Below are 27,941 nucleotides of genomic sequence, written 5' to 3'. Positions count from 1 at the left end.
TATGAGCATATCCATAATGTAGAGTGGAAAAAAAGGCACAACACTATATACTACCACTTAATCACATAGCAACACAGCAGGGTTATAGTCACTGTAAAAATATGCACAAAAAATACGCTAAAACACTTGAATATCAAAATTACCAAAGTAAGTTGGGTACCTTATGAAGCATTTTAAACAAAAGGCTTACTTCCTTTTAATTTAAGAGTTGGAAGAGTTTACTCTAATAAATAGGTGCACAGGTGCATGAACAATTAATGTGCAAGGATTTCATGCTGAAAGCTAAGAATGGAGAGGCCAAGAGTGACACAACACATTTTTATTCCAGAACTGAAAAGGGCTCAAGAGTTCCTAAATACCTAAAATATTTCTGATCTGTACTTTTAGCCCAACTGGCTAAATGGATATTAAAAAACCATGGGTAGAGTACCCCCAAACCACCACAGCTACAATCCAAGAAATCATCAGTATCAAATCTCTAATGCAGTCATTAGATAGAAACATGCAGACAGAACAGAGATGTGGCAATAGCCAAGTGCAGTAAGTTAAAAATGGTTTGGGTTTTAAACAACAGCAGGTTTTCTCCAATGTCATGTTTGTAAAAATTTACCTATTTCTAAAAACTGTTTGCTTTGATAAGCTAGGAAGACCAGGATGAGATTTTAGAAGATAGGAATCAGACATTTAATAATACACACCTTTTTGTCAGTTCTGAAGAGTGGTCCAGGGATTGTAAAAATGTTGGTGTCTTGCCGGGTTTTGTTTCAACGGTTTCTGAAGAAAACCCTCTAATCCTTTGGATATTAGAACTTCCTTTGCCTTGTTCAGCTGTAGGATCTTCAGATACTTCCACTGAGGAACCAGAATTTGCTAAAAGAAGGCTGATGCGCCTATTAATGGTTCCAGGTGTAATGCCAGTGTCATCTGAAGGCTGCACTTCACTGACTTGACTGTCAGGAAAAACAGACTTTATTTCTTGTAGTGTACCTCTGGCATTACCACTTTTTGCTGTTAAATGTACTTTGCTTTCTGTTTCACCACCATCACTGACATCTTGGTCTCTCTTTCCTTTGATTATGTAATTGAGGACTGATTCCTTAATTAGGGGTTCAGATTGCTTATTTCTGTTAAAGGCCTCTGTGGTCATTTGATACCTGCTGCTACTGTTTCCTTGATTTTTACTTCTAACTTCATTAAGGCCACCATCTTGCTTTAAAGAAAGTTCAGACTTCTCCTCAATTATGCTAGAGCAAGTTGGATTTTTTTTCAAAGGTATATTTTCCTTGGTTTCATCAAAACTATTGCCTTTCTTGAGCACTAATGATCCTCTAGTTTCAAACTTTGCCGTAAGATCCACAGAAAGAGGCCTTGGCTTTCTACCACGTGTCTTCTCATCTGTAGCTTCTTGAGCTGGATCATTTATAGATTCTAGAAAGACAGCAGACACCGGACGGCGTCTAGGCCTTACCTGGGCTCTCACAGATGAGCTGTCTTCACTTTCAAACTTTAATGAAGATTTGTTCATTTTGTCAGTTGCTACATCTGGAGGGGATATCCTAAAACTTGTAAGACGTGATGCTGTGTCCTTGGGTTGAAAATTTTCCAGTGTACCTGGTATCACCGGGGGTTTGGTTGTGACCTCAGGTTTGGGGCTAGATTTCTTTTCATTTGAATGTGAAGTAAATACAACATTCTCTGCAATGTTTGTTGATGTGCCCCAAACAGACGGTTTCTGCATCTGAATTTCAGCAGTAGATGCAAATGATCCTGTTTTAGCTTTGGTGGCTTCATTCTCGTCAGTGCTTTGCTGTTGAGAGACCCTGAAAATTCTTCGGTTTATTCTCTCATTAATCTGTGGGTTGTCTGATTTGCTAGTAGGCATTCCAGGTGGTATATCATTAGAGACAAATTCCATCAGACTTCTACTTATTCGGAAATCTGGAGGTTTATCCTTTGAAAAAGGTTTAGGTGAAAGTCTTGGTCTGGATCTTACAGTGAGCATACTCACAGATTTAGTAGCAGCATGATCAGTTTCTGCAGTAAAAACAGAGCTTGTTAAACCAGAGTCATTCGACTTATTACTCGCATCTGAAAGAGGACTAGTATATGTCCTTGGCGTTTTAACGTCGTTTAGTATGTCATTTAGACTGGCTTGAGGTGTTCTCGATGACAATGGGGAAGTGAGTTCTACCTTTGTTGCCATGGTGTTTGCCAGCTAATACTCCATATGGAAAGTATCCAAAGTGGCCGTAACCATCAAACCAATGATTCTGAAAAATAAAAATACAACTAAAAGTTAATCATTTGATTGATAAGAGATGTAAAATATGTTTATCACCACCTTTTTTTGGGGTGGTTCACCTTTGAGGTAACTTTTATTATCTTTAAGAACGGCTAATTCTAAGCAACTTTTCAAATGGTTTTCAATATATATTTTTTTTATAATTTTATAGTTATTTGTCTTTTTCTTCTGAATCTTTGCAGCTTCCAAATGGGAGTTGCGGACTCCCCTTCTAAAAAACTCCCTGTAAGGCTACAAATGTATTGTTATTGTTACTTTTTATTATTGATCCTTCTATTCAGGCCTTTCCTATTCATATTCCTGTCTCTTATTCAAATCAGTGCATGGTCGCTAGGGTAATTTGGACCCTAGTTACCAGATTGGTTAAGATGCAAATTGATGAGCTTCTGAATAAAAAGATATAACTCAAAAATCTTTCAATAATAAAACATGAAAACAAATTTCAAATTGTCTCAGAATATCACTCTCTACATCATACTAAAAGTTATCTCAAAGGTGAAAAACCCCTATAATCTGCAATGCTCCATGACACTCCATTTTTGTTCTTCATGTTCTTCATTTAAAATCTGTGTGCCTACTCTCACTTCCCATCATATTTTTAAAATGCTGCTACCACTATCATTAAGTCCACGATATATTCACAGATTATTCAGTGAATGTAGAATATCTTGTATTTCCCTCTGATACAGCTAAAACAGGTTATTTTTTTATTCAGTCTCTCCATCCTAGACCCAACTAAAACTATCCATCCTTTTACCAACCTAGCAAATCACACACAAAGCTCTGAACTGCACTCTGTCTTACCTTCATTCTGAGAAAAAAGGCCAATAACACCAATTAAAAAGTGGATGTTATTAATTGATAACAAAAAATTGTTATATTAAGGACAACAGTTTGAAATTTTTTTTTTTGGCCTGCTAACTGGGAATGGTCAATGTATGAGGGCCAACTCAATTCAATACAAGTAAAATATGCAAATACTGAGAAACCAAACATTGGGAAGAAATACCTGCTTTGAATAACACGACAGCAGGGGCTGGAAATAAACTCCAGGAAAGTGGCAATAAATTACCATTACAGGCAATTGATACCAGTATATTTAGTAAACAGAAACTGTTTTAACAATATATTTTTTAGTAGACAGGAGATCAGCTTGCTAACCACAAACTGCTTGTTCCAGAATCCCCAAAAAGAGGGGTTGTGGGAGCACTCCAAGTGCAATGGAAGTACAACTGATCTGGCCAAATGAGCTACAAACATACAAAAAATGAGGGGATTGATCAATGACGGGTAGACACATATTTAGACACATAGGTAGACAGATAGGAAGACTGATCGACAGACTGATCGACAGACAGACAGAGTTTATACAGAAAAGAATGGTTGGCACTGACAAGGAGAAAATAATACAATTTTAAAAATCCAGATGTTATGGACTACAAACACAGCAAGAGAAGAGCAGGTAAAATTAGATATGAGTTATGAGCAGATTTTTTTCCATTGTTTGCAATTTTTGTGTAATATCACCATGTGTTCAACAAAGCACAGCCAGACACTTTCCTTCAATAAATCCTTTGAGTTTCCGTAAACGAATCAAGCTAGCAGCAAATAACTGCATACTTTAGCTCCACTGGGAACACAACACACTACAACACAAACTCAGAGAGAGCTATGTTCTTTTATATCATATATGATATATGCACACATACTATACCTATGCAATTTATATTTCCAGGCTTCTCAAACCAAAAAAAGTAACTTATTAATACCTAAACATCACTGTGTAATTTTTTTAAGTTAAAGTTATTTCTACTTGTCTAAAAGATGGAAGGCAGTAGCTAGCATATCAGTATAGAGTAAAAGTATAGAGTAAAATCTAGTATTGAGATCTAAATCTCTTGCTTTACACTACTAAACTAATATATTAAAGGAAAAGGAAAGTCATTTTTACTTGGGGGAGCCAAAAGTTAGGCACCCACAAGTGATTGCACTTACTTACTTACCTGATACGGATACACCTATCAGGAGAAAACGGCACCGGCCAGGGATTCTTCCAGTGAGCACCACAGAACGATCCTCTTTCGGCTTCTCCTTTCTTCTCGTGGCTGCGGATGTAGAGTGAAAAGCCAAACTATAACGAAAAAGTCAGCTATTTCGTTCTACTGCGCATGCGTCTGGCCCAGGTAATTTGAAGAAAGAATAAGCAGGAAGGTAATCGATCCATCGTGCTCGCTGGAAGGATCCTGGGCTGGTGCAGTTTTCTCCTGATAGAAGCACCGGCCTGGGGTATCAGGTAAGTAAGTGCGATCACTTGGGGTGCCTACGTTTTGGCAACCCCAAGTAAAAAGGACTTTCCTTCTCCTTTAAGTCATATTGCATTGTTTTGTTTTACATCAACTTTCCTTTTTTATAAACCCATTAATAAATACTTGTTGTCGCTTCCAATTTAAAGGGGACATACAACTTACATTCACACCATAAAATTTAAGAAAATGTGTTTTATTATGTACCATTCGGGACAACTTCAGTTGCTCTAATCTATACAGACTGCTTGTGGTGACGCCATCTCGCTCCGTCTTTTCCCCATCGAGCCGCAGCAACTGAGAAGGACAGGGTGTACAGATGTGGGTGGCGCTGTTTGCGGACGACATTTTGGTGCCACATCATGCTTGGGTCCTTCTCAGCACTGCTGTGCTCATCCCCAACCTGCTTACTCAGTGAGCAAGCGCATTCCTGTTGTCAGTGAAATAGCGCACCAGTTTTAACGGGAATGAGCACATCAGTCTGCAACTTGAATGCATTAACCTCGGCCTGCCTGCTCTGATCTATGAATGCTGAGCTTTCTGTGATAAGTCTCTCCCAGTCTCCACCAGTAAAAGTAAGCTGAAAAAAAAATAGATATTGCAGTCACCGACTTTTAGGTAAAATTTATTGGCAGTTGGAAATCACACAGTGAATGTATATTGGTTTTAAGGGGTAAATTGCTTTCAAAATGCTTTTTATGCATCATTACTATATCTGAATATGAAGATTATATAAAATGTCTCCTTTAAAGAATGCAAAGCACATTTCACCTTACTCTGAATGCAGTGCTGTCTTCACTACAGAGCACAAGGGCTTTACCTGAAACACCTCCTGCCGGTCTGCCTGCCACGAGGCCCAGTATTTCATTGTTATGCACTACAGAGGGCTCTGACCAAATGTTTGACTAGAAAGGAGGCTTAAACCCCAAATGTAAAAAAAAACATAGTTTTAGATAGAATGTATACCTATCTACTAGGGATGCACCGGATCCACTATTTTGGAATTCGGCCGAACCCCTGAATCCTTTGCAAAAGATTTGGTTGAATATTGAACCAAATCCTAATTTGCATATGCAAATTAGAGGTGGGAAGGGGAAAAAAAGTTACTTCCTTGTTTTGTTACAAAAAGTAATGTGATTCCCTCCCTGCCCCTAATTTGCATATGCAAATTAGGATTCGGTTCAGCCAGGCAGAAGGATTCGACTGAATTTGACGAATCCAAATCCTGCTGAAAAAGGCTGAATCCTGGCCGTATCCCGAACTGAATCCTGGATTCGGTGCATCCCTACTATCAACATACTTATCTAGCAATTGTTGGGTTTTTTTCACTCTCTACCTGGGTAACTAAATCAGACAAAGATCTGTTTTTTGTTGGCCTTTGGCAAACAGAACCGAGCATTCTGGTGTTTTGCCAGCTTCACTCTTTAAACTCCACAAATATATATGCTGTTACAGCTGAAACATATTCTACTAATGCACATACAGGCATATACACACATACATATACGCAACATACTTGATACTGAAGTTGACTATTTGCACATTTCTATACATTTTTGCTTACTCACAAACATGTTTGGGATCCGTTATCCAGAATGCAGGAGAACTGGCCTTTTCTAGAAAAGGGGTCTTTCCATAATTTGGATCTCTATATCTTAAGTCTACTAAAAAAAAACATTGCTTAAACATTAATTAAACCCAATAGGATTGTTTTGCCCCCAATAAGGAATAATTATATCTTAGTTAGGATCAAGTACAAAGTACTGTTTTATTATTACAGAGAATAAGGACATTTTTAAAAATGTGAATTATTTTATTTTGATTAAAATGGAGTTCCATGGGAGATGGCCTTCCCGTAATTCAAAGCTTTCTGTATAATGAGTTTCCGGATAACAGATCTCATACTTGTACACATATGAACCATTAGCAAGTGTACACATTTGTTTTACTAGTTTGCATCTTTGTTTTGTCCTAAATACCATTCATTGCACTGCGTGACTAGATTAGGTACTTTGACCTCAAAAAATGCTGTCTTGTCAATTATTTTTTTATGTTATTGATTTGAATGACTTTATCACATTAGTCCTGCCTTGCTGTTCATTACTTGTTTTTGCCCATAAAACTATAGCTGTGCACTGAGACTAACTAATCAGGTCACACTGCATGATGACTTATTTTATTAGTGTGTGTGATTGCACTGTACTTTTTATTTCTGTATCAGAAACTAGAATCAAGAAACAAAATGTAATGTCTGTCGTGCATCTAGAGTGAATCGAGGTATATTATACACAAGCATATTATACATTATAGCGCTTGTGCGTATTTAGCTGTATTTCGGCTGTAATGTGGTGTAAAAAATGGCATAATTTTTGCTTTTTCTTTGAGCAATGAATCTTTCTATAATTTGGGTCTTCATGCCTTAAGTCTACTAGAAAATCATGTAAACATTAAATAAACCCAATAGGGTTGTTTTGCTTCCAATAAGGATTAATTATATCTTAGTTTGGATCAAGTACAAAGTACTGTTTTATTACTACAGAGAAAAAGCAAATCAATTTTAAAAACCTGGATTATTTGATTATAATGGAGTCTATAAGAGACGGCCTTTCTGTAATATGAAGCTTTCTGGATAACAGGTTTCCAGATAACGGATCCCATATCTGTATTGTGAAAAAAAAATAGGTACCTTTTAATTAATAATTAACATTATTGAAAGAAATAAAGAAATAAAGCACCAGCATAAGATAAATACAAATTACACAGTAGAAGTGCAGGTTATGGGCAACAAGCAGTGGCTGCTAAATTATGCAATGTTCTGACTCAAGAAATGTTTAATTCTGCACTTGCAAAAACTAATAAAGGGTTAAAGAAAAAAAAGATTATTTTCAGATATACCATCAGCACATTGCACATGTAATAAATAAAGCACACTAAAGCAATGTATGTCCATATATTAACATTAAAAAAAGTCAATGGAATCATTAGTAAGAGTGCAAATTAAAAAATGGTTTGGGACGAGTGCCAAAAGCTGGCCAATGCTCAGGCAATTGTATCCAGTACCAAAGGTGATTTTCTGGTTCAAGTGCAATGTGTAAAAATAATATAAGTATGGGATCTTTTATACCTTTTTTCCAAATAAGGGATTTTTCTGTTATTTGGATCCCTACACCCTAAAAAGGTATAAAAAGTAATTTAAAATGAAATAACCCCTATAGTATTGTTTTGTCTCCAATAAGGATTAATTACATCTTAGAATCAGGTACAAGGTACTGTTTTAATATTTTTTTAATATTATTTAATTAAAATGGAGTTTATCAGAGATAGCATTCCTGTAATTCTGAGATGTCTGCATAATGGTTTTCCGGATAACAGATCACATACCTGTACATAACATCCGGAGGGTTATTTACTAAGCCCCGAATGCAAAAATCACGAAAAATACGTGTTTTGTTTTTTTATAAAATCGGGCTTTTAAAAATTCACTAATTTTTCAGAATTTATTAAACCCCACGGCTGGAAAACTCCAAATCTGAAATCTGAAATGTCCTGGTGGTCTTTTTCTCCTTACTTTAGGTTTGGGCTGCGGCACTCTAACCATAGGATTTATTTGGTGAGCATAAAAGGAAATGTAATTGTATGAACAGCCATTCATTTGGATTTCATTAAATTGCCTTTTTAGTGCAATAATCAGATCCTGGGTCTTTGCAAGGGCCAAGTTAAAAAAAAGAAAAAGAGCCCTATTTCATCACAGTGCCTTCCAAAGCTGAATGAGGGTTGTATTGCATCTGCAGGGTAATTAAGGTTGCACTTTCCACACAAATACAATAAAAATATTTAGCCATTATGCAATCCTAGTCTAGTGTGGCGCTGTGCTGAAACCTGTGTATTCCCTGTGTGTGTATTTCATAGGTCACCTTCTCTGATGAAACTTTTCTCCTGCAAATGGGATGTACAGGTACCCCAACATTTTATATGAATTCTTCTTATTTCTATATTTCTTATACAGGTATGGGACCCAACCCATTATGCAGAATGCTCGGACCTGGGGCTTTCCGGATAACAGATTTTTCGGTAATTTGGATCTTCATACCTTAAGTCTACTTGAAAATAATATAAACATTAAATAAACCCAATAGGCTGGTTTTGCTTCTAATAAGGATTAATGATATCTTAGTTTGGATCATATAAAAGATATGGTTTTATCACTACAGAGAATCATTTTTAAAAATTTGGATTATTTGGATTATTTGGATAAAATGAAGTCTATGGAAGACAGCCTTTCTGTTATTCGGAGCTTTCTGGATAACGGGTTTTCGGATAACAGATCCTATACCTGTATCTATTCTTTCAAGCCATTTACAAGATACAGGTATAGGACTTGCTATCCAGAATGCTCTGGGCCTGGGGTTTTCCAGATAAGGGATCTTTCCTAAATCTTTATAACTTATGTAAACATTAATTACATTTTGAAAAAAAGGATTATTTCATAGTTGGGATCAATTACAATTGGCTGTTTTATTATAACAGATAAACAGGAAATATGTTTTATTTGAAATTTGAATTCTTTGATTAAAAATTAATCTATGGATGATGACCTTCCTGTAATTCAGAGCTTTCTAGATAACAGGTTTCCAGATAACGGATGTCATATCTATAGCCACCAGCCCCATTCTACAGTCTGTTCCTCTATCAAGTTGAACATTTAAAAACAAATGCCTTCATTTTCAGTTGATTTCGGAAAATACACTACTTTTGTGTAGCAAAGCATATATTTACTCATTTAATATTTTGACTAAACTGTTTTTAAATGATGGCACTGGGTTTTCTTAGTAGGAGCAGATGATTGATTTTAATTGTAGGGGCTGAAGTATGAAACAAAAAACCCCCACAAATGTTCAATTCTATTTTGAGATCTCAGAAGCTACATATTTTGCATACCCTATGAATATGAGGCGTCTATCTAGTCAGGAGAAATTCATATTTAGAACATTTTGTTTTTGAACCCATGAGTTAGAGAAAAAGGTGATATGGGCAACTATCCAACTTTTTAAACATTTTGTAAAAATCCCTACATTTAGGGGCAGATTTCTCAAGGGTCGAATTTCAAAGTTGAAAATACTTCGAAATTCGAACATTGAATTGAATTACTTCGACTTTAATATAATATTGAAGTCAAAGTTTTTTTTTTTCATCGAATTTGGCCTTTTGCGGTCGAAGTAAAATCGTTCGATCAAATCGAACAATTCGAAGGATTTCAGTGATCGATCGAACGATTTTTCTTCGACGTTAAAAAAACGTAGAAAACTGCTCTAGAAGGTCCCCATAGGCTCATAGCACTTCGGCAGGTTTAATTTGGTGAAGTATTGAAGTCGAAGTTTTTGTTAAAGAGACAGTACTTCAATTATCGAATGGTCAAATATTCAAACTATTTTACTTTGAATCGAATTCGAAGTCGTAGTATCCTCTTCGATTTTTAAAAATTTTTAATTTTTTTACTTCGAAAATTCCCTCGAATTCACTTCGACACTTGATAAATCTGCCCCTTAGTAAAGATTGTATTCATGCTATTTTGTGTACAAAAACATATTTGCCAATTCATTACAATCTCTAATTTCAGTATACAACCTACAGTGATAACATTTAGAACAAAAATTGAGTCACAAAATAATTTAGGCATGCTTAGAAGGCTTGTGTCATGCTAAAAGATGTAGCTTATCATCAGGATATGTTTCTCAAATGAGCACAAGATATCGAGATTTGTCATTTAGTGCATATGGTTGTGTTTAGTTTAGACACTGAAAGGGTTAAAGGGGTTGTTCACCTTCCAAACACTTTTTTCAGTTCAGTTGTTTTCAGATTGTTCCCCAGAAATAAAGACTTTTTTTCAATTACTTTCAATTACTTTATTTTTTTTTACTGTTTTTCAAAAATCTAAGTTTAAAGTTGCATGTTCCTGTCTGTGGTGTTTGAGTCTGGCAGCTCAGTAATTCTAAACTGTTACAATTTTGCAACATGTAGTTAATACATTTTTCAGCAGCATTTCTGGAGTATTAGCAACTATTGTATCAATTCTAACAGCTGCCTGTCATGAAACCCATTAAGGGTAGATTTACTAACGGCCAAATTTTCGTCAGTGTCAGCTTCGCACCTATCGCACCGCTTCGCAGGCACAAATGTGCTACGAATACGCTAATTCACTAAAATGCGAAGTTTTGTCCTGGGCGACGAACGCTGGCGACTTTTTGCTAGCGTTACTTCGGCTGTGTGAGCATTTCATAGCGAAGATGCGCTAGCATTCATTTGTGCCTAGCAAAACTTTGCTAGTGATCTTGCGCTTAGGTCAATTTGCATAGGGCGGGAAATTTAAAGTTGTATGGACGTCTTTATTATAAATGTGGCTGCAAATGGTTTAAGTTACCGGTTTTTATTACATATGTCCAGGGAACCTTAATAAAGACAAGAGGGTTAATATAATGCCCTACACATGAGCCCAACGTAAAATTAATGTTCCATATGTTATAAATTGTGTTGAGAAAACCGCTAACCCCAAAAAAGTAAGTTAGGACTTTTGCAGCCAATCCCGCTTTTTATGCAAGACAGAACTTTATTTGCTTTAGTAGCCACAGAATGACACTGCCCAGAATTAGACAACTTGTTATCTACAAAAACCCCTAGATTCTTCTCATTTAAGGAATGGAACACACTGCCATTTAGTGTATAACTTGCATTTATATTATTTTTGCCAAAGTGCATAACCTTGCATTTATCAACATTGAACCTCATTTTCCAGTTTGCTGTCCAGTTTTCCAGTTTTTCCATGTTGGAACATGTTGAACATGGGGCAACAGACAGGTAATGTGAAAACCTTGTGCAAATACTTTATGGCAAAGTTATAAGTAGCTCTCAAAGGCAATATTATGATAGATGTAAAAAGAGTTTAATTTCTGGTGTCAGTATCTCTTTAAGTCTACTAGAAAATCATGTAAACATTAAAAAAAACCAATAGGCTGGTTCTGCTTCCAATAAGGATTAACTATATCTTAGTTCGGATCAAGTACAAAGTACTGTTTTAATAATACAGAGAAAAATTAGACCATTTTTAAAAAATTGGATTATTGGATTATAATGGAGTCTATGGGAGACTGCCGTTCAGTAATTTGGAGCTTTTTGGATAACAGATCCCATACCTGTATTGACAGGAATACCTAACACATATTACTAAAGGTGGCCATACACGGGCAGATAAAGCTGCCGATATCGGTCGTTTGGACCAATTTGACAGCTTATCTGCTTATCTGTGTATGGGGGCTTCCGACGGGTCTGCCCGACCGATATCTGACCACGATATCGATCGGGAAGGTTTGATTTTTAACCGGCCGACCCGTCGGAGCCCCTTGGCGTATCGTAATTCGATCGTTCGGCCATATGGCCGAACGTTCGAATTACCCCCGATATAGCCGTGTGGTTAGTGGCATATCGGGGAAAGATCCGCTTGTTTGGCGATGTCGCCAAACGAGCGGATCTTTGAGTCTATGGCCAGCTTTAGTTCACAAAATCCACAGATTTTCAGAAAAAGCTCCTCTGTAGTACATGGATATCAGTCAGGATTACAATACACACACACAGGTGAATTACATTTGATTTTATCTGAGCGTCTATGGCCACTTTTACTGAGAATTCACCTAAGAAGAGCTTGTGAAAGGGCTTAGCAGAAGACTGCAAAGCCTATAAATGCTTTTTCAGGCAATTATCATTTGACAATAACTCTTCAGACAATTTCTACATACAGTATATACACCTTTGAATTATTATTATTATACTACAAAGTAATAAAAGCATAACACTCTGGCACACCAAACCTGTATCCAACCATCAGAAACACTAGTAAGATGATCGGATATAGCCACTTATGCCCCTGATTGCATCTGTGCAAGACTGAGAATAGCACTGAGACATGAAAGTGATAGCCAAGGCTACCACGAAAAACAGGTTAAGCCAGAAGACAGCACAGCAGGAAGGGTTAGGAACCATGTGATCACTAGAGGCTGCGTCCACCTTCGTAGCCTGCCCATACCGAGTAAAATGGAAATGCAATTCATTAACACTGTTCAACTGCTAAATTCACTGCACAGCTCACAGGTGCTTTAGCAAAGAGCAGAAACAAAATGAGTCAAAGGGTGGAATCCATAACATAAGCCATTCTTAGTACTTCAGTCCGAGATGCCGGCAGGGAGCCAGAATGCCATGGAGCAAAGGTTACAAACAGGGTGTGTGTCTGTAAAGATCACCCACACGTTGGAATTTGGGGTAGGTCAATACAGGAATGCTTAACACTTTAGGGTCCGCAGAGAATTCATTTCTTCATTGCATTTTGCAAAAAACAAAAAAGGGCTTGAGTACTAGGGTTTAAATGAACAAACCAAACAAACAGATTTAAATGAATAAACAAATACAGATTTTAAAGGAACAGTTCAGTGTAAAAATAAAAACTTGGTAAATAGATGCTGTGCAAAATAAAAAATGTTTCAAATATAGTTAGCCAAAATGTAATGTATAAAGGCTGGAGTGATTGGGATGTCCAACATAACACAACTTCCTGCTTTTCAGCTCTATAATAACTGTGAGTTAGTCAGTGACTTTAAGGGGGGCCACATGGGACACAACTGTACAGTGAGTTTGCAATTGATCCTTAGCATGCAGGTCAGATTCTAAAGCAAACAGTCATGACTCATGTGGCCCTCCTCAAGTTACTGATTGGTTACTGCCTGGTAACCAATCAGTGGAAACCACGAGAGCTGAAAAGCAGGAAGTAGTGTAGTCTGGCTATTTTGTTACACATCCAGTCACTCCAGTCTTTATACATTACATTTTTGTCTAATTAACTATATTAGAAACATTTTTTTTATTTTGCAGAGTCTATCCATTTACCCAGTTTTTAAATTTATACTGAACAATTCCTTTAAAAGCCTAGAAGTGCAAACAGGCACATATTCCAGTCACCAAACATTATATATTAGTGTGGAAATTATACAGAACACAAGCAGGGCAAGTGCAAAAAATGATTCTGAATCAGGAAATGGCAAAAATTACAAATAATCCAGGTACTTTGTATACAACTCAGGAATGGATAAAAGTAAAACACAACCCAAACACATGTATAACTGATATGGATGTTATGCCGCAACAGAAAATAAACACAAGTCATGAAAAAATTAATTTAATTAAAATTTAAAATTTAGCACTTCAATAAAAAACACAATAAATATTGCAGACTTGTACCCTTCTGAACTAGTCACTTGTCAGAAACTAATCAGAAACTGACTGGCCTGTGTATGGACCCTGCCCCACCAATATCTGGCTGATAATGGGAAAAAAAAGTCAGCATCATGATGCAGCCCTTACCCGATAGGCCTCGGTAGAACCACAGTATAATCCAGTCATATGCCCCAGGTCCAACAGTTGTATCAGCCCAATTTAGCCCAGCCCATAAGTGGCCAATTTAGACAAAGTAGTGACAAAGCAGATCTTTAGGTAAATGACCAGCTTTAATTGTTCATGCTGGTTAGAGTTTGCCACCATGATGCCATCTAGGGCAGAGAAAAGTAAATGTACTTGGATCACTAAGCTGACTTCCAAGAATTACCCAGGTCCCATTCCAAAAGGTTTAAAAGATATTACAGAAAACTTTAAGGAATACTCTTCACTGTCAAAAACTATTTTATAAGTTTAGAAAGCTGAACTCCTACAATGATAAACATGCTGATAAATAAGGTTCTCTGCTAACGCGTTCCTATGCCAATTTGAACATTTACAGAAAAACAAAGTCCATATAAATCATATATTTAGTCTTTACATACCACAGGTATTACAGAACTTTCATTCAATCAATATTACTGTCATTACTCAGTTGTTCTTACAAGCCATGAGGACACCGTGGTGTTATTTGGCCACTGAGTTGGAGTGCAGAATCAACCACAAGGATAGGTTGGTTCTGTTTCTAATAAAGTGAAACCCAACAGCATTGCTAAATAATAACAACATAATCAGTTCTGCCACATTATAAATGGGTCTGCTGGTGTTTAGTCAAAGCTTGTATGACCATCTGATTGTGTGTTGTTTATATATATTTTCAACTTAGAGTTTAACCATTTTGGAGAAAGGGCATTTGCAGAAAATATGTTAGTTTAAGCCCAATTAACTGTTTCATTAGCTCTCCTCTCCCTTCTCAAGAACGTTGGGCTGTGTTTGCCCTGCAAGAATAGGTAATGGCATGACTGTACCACAGGGAAGAGAGAGAAACATAGGATATTTGAACCTTTTTTTTGTTACTGTTTGTGAATTTGCTTTTAGCCACTCCTTTAGAGCACCTATATATAGTAGACTGCTCATATATAACTGATTGACGCAAAACTGGCATGCACACCCTTGCCCTCATATGCTGTTGTAGCTAGGTGCTCAGTCCTTAGGGGGAGACAGCCCTCCCCAAAATCCAATGGAGTAAACAGACAAGGTATTGGCACATAGTAGCACTTGCAACAGGGGAGCAAGTGCTACTGTGTGCCAGTACCTTGTCTGTCTGCTCATATATAACTCATATTTCCCTAATGCAAGGGAACATTTAAACCTAATGCCTAAACACTCAGCCTAAGGGTGGTGGCAGACGGGGAGATTAGTCACACAGCGACAAATCTTCTCTACTGTGGGCGACTACTCTCCCCAAATGCCTTCCAACCGGCAAGAATACATATCACCGGCGTTATGGCATATTTAGCTCTTTGTTTTGCGAAGTCACCCGAATTTGCCTCACAAGTAAAGTTCAACTTCTCGAAATCCGAAGCAATACTTATGCCGTCCCGCTGGGGACATTCTTGCCAACTGGAAGGCATTTGGGGAGATTAGTCGCCCACAGTAGAGAAGATTTGTCGCTGGGTTCAAAAGAAGTTAAGAATAGCAGCTTACTTGCCACAGATCACAAAGGGGCATATTTAGTAACATTGAAGACAAACATCACTGGTGATTCTGCCACAGCAACCAATAAGATCTTTACTTTCTATTTCTAAAGGTGGCCATACACAGGCAGATTTAATCTACCAATTCAGCAGTTTATCTGCTTGTGTATGGGGTCTCCGACAGGCCTCCCCAACCAATAAATGGGCAAAAAAAAAAAGACCCCAAGTATCAGATAAATACTGTAGGCTGTAATAAATGCTAGGCGTAGTACTGAAAGCTTTTTATTCGATAAGGGCCAGATGGGCAGCATCAGTCAAGCTTTCCCAGCTGAGTGACATCATTCCGCAGAGGTTGGACCAACTAAGATAGACAAGCCTTGTTTACTAAGACGTCATACAGATCTAGTACATACAGCATTAACTGCTAGGTCAGGTCTGCTTTTGCCAATCCCTCAGTGTAAAGGCTCTGCATTTATGTTCCTAACTATTGTCTACAAGCTTTTTCACATTGGCTTTCTGTTACGAACACAAGACTTGAATTTTTATCCCAGTAAAACAGACTTCTTTCTCTTTTGTGTTTAACTTGCTGCAATTGTTTTCATTGCATAACTATGCCCCATGCACTTTTATAAATGTCAAAACTTATGTAAAAAATACATTTAATTATTTTCCTAATTGTCAGTGGGCTCAAGTTTTTCCTGTAAACACGGGAGAAAATTTGCTGATCTTACACACAAACATGCAGAGCTACACCCTTCTGGAGTCAGCCATAAGATTGTACAAGCTACAAATTTTACTAGAGAGAGGTGCTCCGCTGATACTTATACAAGTCTAACTAATACTACCCTACTATTGCCTGTTGTCTCCATAGCGGAAATAATGCCAGGGAGGTTCTTAGTAAATATATAAAAGGTTGGATTATGATTTGCCAAAAGCCAATGTAGCAAACGGTTATTAAGTGTTCCATTTTGATTGCATATGGTTAAACTGCAGGTTTTGTGCAGCTATCTCCCCTGCAGCTCAATAAATCCCAAGGTAGATGACAGAGCATACAATCTCTTTAAAACATACAAAGGTCAAATCATTACTCAAACACCTGACTGTTTATGGATCAGCAAGAAAATGTAATAGCACAATATGCGGTTAATCATGGAGTTGACAGAGCCACAGCATTCTTATAGCAGATCAAGTTCCCACCAATACAGCATCTGATTAATATATTCTTACAGTAACTGAAGTGGATTAGAACCAGACATTTATGGTTGTTTTAGTGCCCAACTAGTACATTCCAGGTGACAGGTGTATTCTCTTCATTGGGGAAGATGGCTTAGCAGCATGCAGGTGCAAATAAACACAATACCCGGGCAAGATGGAGAACAGTGTAGCCTGCATGATTTCGCTCAATCTGTATCAGGTACAACACTTGCCCTGCTCAGGTGTCAGCCACCTGCTATTCCCCTGTTTTGTGTTGTGTAAAAAAACAGAAATGGCAAGTGGCTGGCAAAACACCCATGTAGCAGAGAGCTTTATTGATTCTGACAGCTACAAACCTACAGCTTGCTCATAAATGTGACTATACAAGGCCTGTTAGGGCTGGGCTTGAAAAACAAGGACACAGAAATCACAAACCAAGCACTTTGCTATAGAACAAAGCTACAGCTGACAGAGATTATATTTTGTAAATGATTCAGCTCTAAAAAATCTTGGGGATAGACAGAAAGAGACGTAATAATATATAGTGTATATATATAGTGTAGTAATTCTTGTTTTATATCACACACTGTGAGGTCATACTCATTAGGGGAAGTGTTTTTTAACACTGTGTAACACCTCCTGGGGTATGAGATTGGATATTCACAAACCTTTAAAGGAGAACTCCACAAAAACATATCTTAAGCTTTTTGAAAAGTAAACATAATTTCAAGCAACTTTGCAATATACATCATTTAAAAAATATGCAGACTTTTCATGATTTTTTTTTTCGATTTACCTTTTTATAAAGAAGATTACAGCATCTTGAAAATAGCACATTATACACAGTGACACGATGAAAGCAACATGATAGCATATGATCAGAAGCATGAGCACTGAGGTTTTGATAGACTTGTTAATACTGTACATTTTATGGGGTTCTCGGATTCTTAGGTATAGGCCCATGTGGGCCTTTTCATGATTTTTAATGATTTCTGACAGTTCCCTAAGCCTTGCCCCCTGCTCTTCTGCTGATCTTTCTGACTACTTTGCTGAGCTGTCTGACTACTGTTACTTTGTATCAACAGCCATCTGTCCTTAGACTGTATCCTCCAAACCCCACAATACCCTGCACACATGATTTCAATAAGGAACGGAACATCCTGCATGCTGTCTGTAAACTGTGAAATTTGTAACATCAGTGTTTAGTCCCTCCTTCCCTGCCAGGATTTCAAATGATGCAGAAAGAGAAGAACTGTTAAACAGCTGGATTTCTGCATAGAAAATGGCATTTATTCATACTTTTTGAAGAAACAGGTAACCGTGATGGGTATTTTGGGGTGTTATGTGGACCTCTTTATCAAATTTTGGTTTGGAAGCCGGAGTTCTCCTTTAAAAATATGTTAGTGTTGCTATAAACTTGCTCCAAAGTTGCAAACATCAATGGCTCTAGTCTAGAGAGATGTGCTCAAAATAGTGTAAAAATTAAGAAATACATTTCTCAAATAAAATTATTTATTTATTTATTAAAAGTTTTTACACTATTTTTAGCACATCTCTCTACAGCAATTGATGTTTGCAACTTTGGAGCAAGTTGATATCAACGCTATCAGATTTTTAAACATTTGTGTGTATCCAATCTCAAACCCCAGGAGGTGTCACTATTTTTAAACGACTAGTTAAAGGGCAAATTAACCGTGCAGCTGAAGAAAAAAAAATTCCCCTAATGAGTATGACCTCACAGAAGGGTGTGATATAAAACAAGAAATACTACACTATATATTATTACATCTCTTTCTGTCTATCCCCAAGCTTTTTTAGAGCTGGTTCATTTACAAAATATAATCACTGCTATATCCAATGGAGAACGGACAACCAGAACCAGCGGAGGGAGTGGACCACAGAGTTCCTGCATATCTTTATATATTTACAGCTGACTGCACTTGCTACTATAGGTTTGTTGTACGCTTGACCATTAAGTTACTTGTGAGGGGGTGGGGGGGCGCCGAGGGTTCTGGTAGCTGTATGTCACCAACAATGCAGGGCATGTTTATTTACAGAATGGGAATATCTACAGTATATAAAAAGCTAGTTTAATTTAAGACTAATGAAATACATATGAATATTTATGTTATCTTTCCTAAAAGCTTGCAATTTGCAACCCACAAAGGGGGGGGGGCGACATTTATTTAGAGAATGGGAATATCTAAATAAAAAGCTAGTTTAACTTAAGGCTAATCAAATACATGTGTATATTTTAACTTTCCCAAAAGCTTTCCCAAAAAGAGGAGCATTCTGTGGTGCTCACTGGTATAACCCCGGGCCAGTGCAGTTTTCTGCTGATAGGAGCACCGGCCCGGGGGTTTCAGGTAAGTAAATACATTCATTTGGGGATGCCTAACATTTGGCACAACCAAATGATAAACGACTTTCCTTCTCCTTTAAACCTCTAATTTAAATAATGTTAGCAGATATATGGTCATGGGTATTAAAAAAAACTATTTGGTGCTGAAACTAGTTATGTGCCATGCTTTACTGTTTTCCTATAATCCAAACCCCAAAACATTGCGTATATACCAGCACAAATATCTGAGTGTACATCACCTTAAAGGGGGCACGTATCTTACAAATAACGTAATGTAAATATGCCCAGATTGCTCTCTTGACATCTCTTGAGGCTTCTCTGCTTAGTTTTATCATGTATCTCATACTAAGCAAAATAACGGAGGAGGAAAGCATCAAAAGACGCTTCCTGCTTTAGTAAAATAAGATTCTGGCATACTGCCTAGCCCTTGTCTGCAGGGGGTCAGTGGAGTACACTGAGCAATTTTACCAACAGCAACCAAATTTTAAATGAAATCTGTTCTCTACTACTCTGTAAGAATAGTACCTAGTCAGTAACTAATCAGTACAATATCCCATTGAACAAACTGGGCTAAACAAGAAAAGATATTATACAATATCTGCACATCACTTGTTAGAAACATTTTGACTGGCCTTTTTTTTCTATAGCACTGACTAGCAAATGCAAGAAGCTTTTGTTAAATGTTTATCTGGGTATAACGGAGCATTATAAAAAAAGGCAAAAAGATAAACCATGCTATTATATTAGCAACAAAGCAAAACCTAAAAGGTACTAAAACAATGAATTCCCCAGTGCCTTATTCTGCTTTTATAAAAGGGAAAATCAAAGCAAGACTTGATTCTGTTTACAGACTATGAGAAATAAAGCAGGCCTGTGGTTATGGCTTGCACTATGCCAAAGGAAGCATAACAAAACAGGGAATTCTGATTCTCAACAGCACAAAGCTCACAAACATATTTCTAAGAAGGCTTTACCGGGAAGATTATATATAAATACAGAAATGATAAAGAACACTTGACTTTGGTTAAAGGCTTAAGTCTCCAGGAAACAAAAAAGGCACGTGCAAGAATTCAGGGCTATAAAATGCTGGCAATAGTCCTCCAGCAACTAGGAAAGCGGACTGGTAAAACACGTGAGAATAATGTAGCAGAGGAAATCTTCCCAAAATGCATGGGACTAATAAATAAGAGCTCTGGACAAATTGCCTATTAGAACAACCTGCAAACTGCAAACTACATTGCTAATCAGAACTGTTCTGATTACCAGTGCACAGAAAAATAGATATCCACTGTGGTTATGAAACCTCTGATAATATAATTATCTACCTCACAAGGACCAAACATGGAGAAGCTTCATTGCACGGACAATGATTGAAAAGTGGTGTATACTGTCTTCTGAATAATCTAAATAAAAGCAGTACTTTTTTTTCTTTTTTTTAATAAAAGCATAAAAACATACATTTACATTTTCCACACAAACCTAGGTGTATATTGCCCCTTTAACATATCTGTTCTAAACAGCCATGCATAGGTACAAGCATATTAAAGGAGTGGTTCATCTTTAAATTAAACGTTTAGTATGTTATAATTCTAAGCAACTTTGCAAGTGGTCTTCATTATTTATTTTTTATAATTTTTGAATTATTTGCCTTCTTCTGACTCTTTCCAGCATTCAAATGGGGGGTCACTGAACCCATGTAAAAAACAAATGCTCTGTAAGGCTACACATTAAGGGGCATATTTATCAAGGGTCGAATTTTGATTTGAAAAAAAAAACTTCGAAATTCAAAAAAAACAACCGAAATTAAGTCAAAGATTTTTTGGGTCGAATAGGTCAGTTTTCGATCTAATAGGTCCGTATTTGATAAAATTCGAACTGCCCAAATAGAAGTAATAGCGCAATCGATCGAATTCGGTTCGAAGTTTTTCCCAAAAAAAAAACCAAAACCTTTGATTCCACCAATTGACTCCAAATAGGTTCTAGGAGGTCCCCCATAGGCTAAAACAGCAATTCGGCAGGTTTTAGATGGTGAATGGTCGAATTTTTAAAGAGTCGAATCGAATTTGGACTATTCCCTAGTCGAAGTACACAAAAAATAGCTCAAAATTTGAAATTTTTTCATTCCAAATTCACCTCGACCTTTGACAAATCTGTCCCTTATTGTTATTGGTACGCTCTACACTATCACTCTCTACATCATACTAAACGTTAACTTAAAGGTGAACAACAAGTTTTAAGAAACTTTTTCAACTGCTAGAAAACTAAAGCTTATAACAACCAATGAGCCATCATTCTTGGAAACATGGAACTATTTGCTAGTATTAATGCACAAGACGCAGTGCAAGTAAACTAAGTTATTCCATTCTACTGACCCCCCTCAACAACAATCGGTGTGCTCAGCACCAAAGAAAGGGAAAATATCTGCACAATAAGCCTCCTAGGCTGCAGGTTCCTGATATATGTGCAATGCCATTAACAGGACCAAGCAAGCCAACAATAGGAAAGTATTCATGAGGCATAACTCCATAAATCTAAATTTCCATAGGAATCATTTCAGCAGACCTGTGCATTACTCATATTGCGTTGTGCAGGCAGAGTGGTAAAACATATGAGCTGTACAAGCTCCAGTCTTAAAGGAGAAGGAAAGCTACGGAGACATTTTATTGCCAATAGATAAGCTGCAATAGTGCAAGCTAGAATGCTATATTTATTCTGTAGAATGTTTTACCATACCTGAGTAAAAAGCTCTAGAAACTCTCTGTTTGTTTAGGATAGGAGCTGCAGTATTAACATGGTGTGACATCACTTCCTGCCTGAGTCTCTCCCTGCTATGGGCTCAGATTACAGTAGAGAAGGGAGGGGGCGGGGAAGAGGAGCAAACTGAGCATGCTCTTGCCCAGGGCAATGAGGTTTAAGCTGAAGGCAGGAAGTCTGATACAGAAGCCCATGTGTACACAATAGAAGGAAAGAAATGCTGTGTTTCTTTTGACAGGGGACTCAGAGCTGCACTACTTTGGGGGTTTACTGGTATATTTAGATGGACCTTTCTGATAAGGCTTACTTAGTTTTAACCTTTCCTTCTCCTTTAAGACATCTGAATTCTGAAATACCACACCAGTAATACAAACTATTAAAAAAAAAGATATTTAAAAAATCCAATTATGGAATTGCAAGTAAAACAATACTCAGTGAGTCTGAAAGAAACTCTGCCCTTTATTGATTTATGATATGGAGCTTTTGTACAATATCAAGATCTGTTCAGAGTGAGCAATGTGAGGATCGATTATCTTTCTTTTTAAAGAAAAACTGTGACTCATACTGTTCTCCACCCACCCTGTCAGTACAGGTATGGGGCATGTTATCCAGAATGCCTGGGGTTTTCCAGATAATGGATCTTTCCATAATGTGGATCTTCATACCTTGAGTCTACTAGAAAATCATATAATTAAATAAACCCAATAGGCTGGTGTTGCTTCCATTAAGGATTCATTAAATCTTAATTTTGGTCAAGTACAAGGTACTTTTTTATTATAAAAGGAGTCTATGGGAGACGGCTTTTCCGAACTGAGCTTCCAATTCTGAGCTTTCTGCTCTTCTCTGCATTTCCCATTAACTGTAATTTTCCAAATCATATGGCAGTCACTTTGCTGGCCAATACTGTCATTGAGTATCTATGTTCAAATAACAAACATGATTAAAATTCCAAATGCTATGGGGCAGATTTACTAAAGGGCGAAGTGACTAATGATGGCGACGATTTGCCAGCGTTGCTGTTTTTAGGCACTTTGCCCTTGAACGGGTGCAGGTAAAAAGAGAAAGAGACAGACACTATCGCTCATTTGCACTCTATCACCAGGCGAATTTTCGCTCTGGCGAATGGACATTACTCCGCAAATTCACTAAGATGTGGATTTTACTGAGCGTTACCTCTTTGGCCAGACTTGCCTTCGCCAGCTCAGACCAGGTGAAGTGCATTGGAGAACATAGATCTTCCTCGATCTTCTGTTACTTACATCATATTTTTAGTGGAAAAAGTTCCAAAGTCCCAATAAACACTGGCGTCTTTTCCTATATTCAGAGTGATAGCCTGCAAAAGTCCTTAAATTTTCTTTTAGATATCCGGGTTCCCCCATACATTTTCTAACATATGGAACATTAACTATACAGTGGGCTCATGTGTAGAGCATTATAACAAATATATTTTCTTTATTAAGGTTCCCTGGACTTGTGTAATGTAATGTATTTGCTGCAACATATACGCCCATTCAACTTTACAATTTCCCGCCGTATGCAAATTAGCCTGAGAGAAGACCTCTAGGCATAATTGAATGCTAGCGCATCTTCGATTTGAAGGCCGAAGTAATGCTAGCGAAAATTCGCCAGCGTTTGGCGCCCTTGACGCAACTTTGCATTTTAGTAAGTTAGTGTTGTCTGAGCAAATTTTCGCCAGGCGAAGTGTAGCGATGGGTGCAAAGCCGTCCATGGCGAATTTTTGCATGTTAGCAAATTTCCCCATATATGAGGAGCTGTCAATTAGTAAAAGAAGCAGTGGATTTTGGGGTGGGAGTAGTACTCACGCATAGACTAGAGTGAGTTGACTAAAATTTGACCCACACCCGCCACTAACCCAATTTGGTAACTCCCACACCCGACAGGCTGCTCTGCACACGGCCTGAGAATATCGTGCGTAAGTCAGCCCAAACCCGCCCAACCTTCACACATTACTAATATAGATATTGTTTCATTATTACAGAGAAAATAATTTTTACAAATTAGATTTGCTTGACATGGACTCTATGGAAGATGGCTTTTCTGTAGTTTGGAGCTTTCTGGATGAAGGGTTTCTGGGTAAGGTATCCCATTCTTGTACAGAGTACTGTAGAATCTCTTTTTATCTGGGCCAACAAGTTTACACAGTATTTTAGAGAGACTGCTGATTATTCATGTTGGCCTTGGTCCATAATGGAGTTTACAATCCAAGTTCCCTATCACATTCACACAACACAATAGGGTCAAGTTGATGAGCAGCCACTTAACCTGCCGTATGTTTTTGGAGTGAGGCAAGGAAACAAGAGTACCAAAAAAAACCTACCCAGACACTGGAGAACATATAAACCAATGGGCACCACAAGTACTAAGTATTGAACAACTACGGTATGTGCCCACTTTTGGAAATTTTTATACAACTACTATTTCCAACAGTAATTTATTTCAATGTATTTTCATTTCGGACGTCTGCTTCTAACACTGCATTTGTTAAATTCAATAACAAAATGTAACAAAGTTGTCAGGAAAAGCCTGGGGGTGGAATGCACATATAATATCGTGACGTACAAGCTGTGTCTAAATATTATCACAAATCACATATAGCATCATTTCTAGGACTGCGAAACGCCCTGAATTTAAATAGACAGGCTAAATCAGAGATATTCAAGCTACAAGCCCAATAAATCTCAGTGTCCCTTGGAAGGCTGGAGAAGTTCCAGCTGGGGATTCCTCAGTAAATAATTAATTGATTATATGTTAGTGTCACAATTTAGTTCCAACAGTGAGTGCCTTGTGTGACAAAGTTCACATGTTATGCCAGAGCATGCAAATGTGGTTATGTACAAGTCTAATAAAGCCCTCTCCCATTTGCATACAGAACAAGTCTGGCAGTTGTGAGATCAGAGCAGCTCAGTCTATAGAAATGAAAGGGCAGGATTAGCAATGCGCTAAAAAAATTCCTTATAATGTAATTATAATGCAATCAGCTAGAGCAGCACTTTGCTGAACTGTAATGCACTATATCCAATAGCATGCAAGAACAGTAGTCTTTGTTTTGGCTTCATTTCATCAGGAATCGGCTTCTTTAAAAAAATGTGCATTGTTTTTAATACCTGCCACTTTTAAAGCAGCCAACTACAAACAAGCCTCCATTTCCCATATAAAAGCGAGCCATGCTTGGCGGCACACAGCTGGGGGAGGGATGGGAATTTCCTAGTCCTGCACTCTTACATCCCCATGTGTTTTGTTTTTATTTTGCCGAGATTTGTTATTACAGGATAGGCACTGACCTCCGGCTGACACTAACATTACTCAATATGGAAAGCGCTGTCCCAAAATGCCCTAATAAGGGGAGATTGTGGACATTTTCTCAGTGGTTATGGGACCTTCAGTCTTAACCATTTCTGTGCCAGACAGGAAAGTCAATGTCTCTGCCACTAAAGAAAGTATCCTGTGTACGGTGCATTGTCATTAGAAATATTAGCATACGCAAAGCTTCATAACAGAGTGAGCAGGAGGAAAAATTCTCTGCAAAAAAATATACATATATTTGGAATCTCTAATATGTACTTTGAAGCTTCAATAATGATCTGGTAATTTTGCAAAATCTCTTCCACTAAAATATAAAATACTATACATGTCCCAGCTTATGGAGGGAGTAAGGTAGTTATACAACTATCTCAGAGGGGCTGTCGGTGTCAAATCCTCTGTATCCCAAGCAGTGGTGTAACTAGATGATATTGGGCCCCACTGCAAATTCACTATATATTGATACCAATATATACTGAAATTGCCCCCTATACCTCCTGGGACCCCCTGCAGCCGCAGGGTCTGCTTCCTCTGTAGTTACGCCCCTGACCCCAAACCACAGAGAACAGTAATAAGGGCCTTGTGTTGCCGGATATTAATGGGTGGCGTGACCAGAAACACAGGCTATTTATAGTACATCCACGCATTTAATTAGTCAATTATATTTTATTGAGCACATGATTTCCCATATTACATTTATAGAACGGATTTCAGTGCTTATATCATAGAAAAGACATACTTAATGAATAGATTACCTTCTTCTTAAAGTTATTTGAATTAAAACAGGGAAGCCCCAATCTGCTGCTGTTAAACTACACAACTCACACACTGCAGCTTGAGCGAACTGAAGATGGATAAGGAATGGGGGGGGCGCAGGTTGGGAGATGTGACTGCTTCCTTCTGTGCAAGAGCACACAGGAGGAAATGCAGTGAGGAGGCACAGGTGTAGGGTGGCAAGGGTGTCGGGAAGCACAGGAGTCGGGAGGCACAGGAGTCGGGAGGTACAGGTGGAGGGAGGTACAGGTGGAGGGAGGTACAGGTGGAGGGAGGCACGGGAGGATGGAGGTAGAGGTGTCGGGAGGCACAGGAGTAGTAGGTACAGGTGAAGGGAGGCCCAGGAGGATGGAGGTACAGGTGTCGGAAGGCACAGGTGGAGGGAGGCACAGGAGTCGGGAGGTACAGGTGGAAGGAGGCACAGGTGGAGGGAGGCACAGGAGTTGTGAGGTACAGGTGTAGTGAGGCACAGGAGGATGGAGGTACAGGTGTCGGAAGGCACAGGTGGAGGGAGGCACAGGAGTAGTGAGGTACAGGTGGAGGGAGGCACAGGAGTAGTGAGGTACAGGCGGAGGGAGGCACAGGAGGATGGAGGTACAGGTGTCGGAAGGCACAGGTGGAGGGAGGCATAGGCGTAGTGAGGTACAGGTGGAGGGAGGCACAGGAGTAGTGAGGTACAGGTGGAGGGAGGCACAGGAGTAGTGAGGTACAGGAGGAGGGAGGCACAGGAGGAGGGAGGCACAGGTGGAGGGAGGCACAGGAGGAGGGAGGCACAGGTGGAGGGAGGCACAGGAGTAGTGAGGTACAGGTGGAGGGAGGCACAGGAGGAGGGAGGCACAGGAGGAGGGAGGTACAGGTGGAGAGAGGCACAAGAGTAGTGAGGCACAGGTGGAGGGAGGCACAGGAGGAGGGAGGCACAGGTGGAGGGAGGCACAGGAGTAGTGAGGCACAGGTGGAGGGAGGCACAGGAGTCGGGGGGCATTTAGTGACACAGTAGACCCCGTATGTCAGACTCGTCCTGCACCAGCATTTCTATAGCAAAACAATTACAGCCATACCCTGAAGTTGAAGGAACTATAACAGGTCCCTAGAGAGAAGTGTTCCTGTAAGTGACAGTTTCCCGGAAGATTTATGTTGGAGAGTTACTGCCCCTATAACCTCAGTGATGTTCCTCTATCCCACCCTGCACAGCGAATGGAAAGTTTTATTTGCCACTAACAGACTCATTTACCTGTTTCAGTCCCGTTTTCCCACTCTGAGCAGTTGCACGCACTCTCCCTCTATAGGATTCTCCGCTCACAGTCCTCCTTCCTCTTTCTCCATGTTCCACCTGCCCTAACAAGGAAAGCTCCGCCCGACCAACCCAACCTGCTCCTGCTCCGCCACGCTATCCCCGCCCACTCCCCTTGCCACAAGGAACTCCAAGCCTTGGACAAAAGGAGCGCAACCTAACGTGTTGTGTGGCTGGAACAGGGGCGGAGTTAAGGACTGGAAGCGGCTTTGTTAACATGGCAACCTGTGGCTGCTACTGCTGGAATAGAAGTGTGTCGTGTATGCAGCGCCACCGCTTGGCCACGCAACTTGGTCGCAGAACAATTCAAGTTGTACATCATCTCCCAAGCCAGTAGTGTAACCAATTGAGCACAGGTATGGGAATGCTAGCGGCTCAGGGACGCCAATATTGCTTATACAGCAGCCATATCAATGTCATGTAAATGCTGTGATGTGTATAGTATATTACAGTGTTATTATTTCTTCCTTTTTCCCTTCAAACTGTGAAAAACACTGGCTGTTTTCCCAGGGATCCTACTGTGCCAGTCATTCACTCATCTATTAGAGTGTAAGCCTTTTTATTTCTACTGTACTAGTGTGTCATATATATGTGTCATTCATACACTCTTCTTTTGTACCGCCCTGCACAATATATCAGCAAATTATTCAGGCCTGTTAACAATAATAATAATAATAATTTACTAATGAGA

At 38.6% G+C, this 27,941-nt stretch overlaps 1 protein-coding gene across 1 annotated transcript in view; it reads right to left on the bottom strand.

Annotated features, from left to right (window-relative positions):
• Nucleotides 1-27,394, bottom strand: part of kiaa1671.S (KIAA1671 S homeolog) — a 130,254-nt gene extending 102,860 nt beyond the window's left edge. The window contains exons 1-2 of the mRNA XM_018244035.2: nt 27,191-27,394; nt 699-2,270 (exon numbers count right to left, since the gene is read on the bottom strand). Of these exons, the coding sequence (XP_018099524.1) occupies nt 699-2,203 (1,505 nt within the window). The 5' untranslated portion in view covers nt 2,204-2,270; nt 27,191-27,394. The remainder of the gene's footprint in view (nt 1-698; nt 2,271-27,190) is intronic.
• Nucleotides 27,395-27,941: the final 547 nt, after the last annotated feature.

Source organism: Xenopus laevis, chromosome 1S, assembly GCF_017654675.1.
Source record: "Xenopus laevis strain J_2021 chromosome 1S, Xenopus_laevis_v10.1, whole genome shotgun sequence".
NCBI lineage: Eukaryota > Metazoa > Chordata > Amphibia > Anura > Pipidae > Xenopus > Xenopus laevis.
The sequence above is the reverse complement of the archived record's forward strand: the minus strand, read 5'-3'. Positions and strand labels throughout refer to the sequence as shown.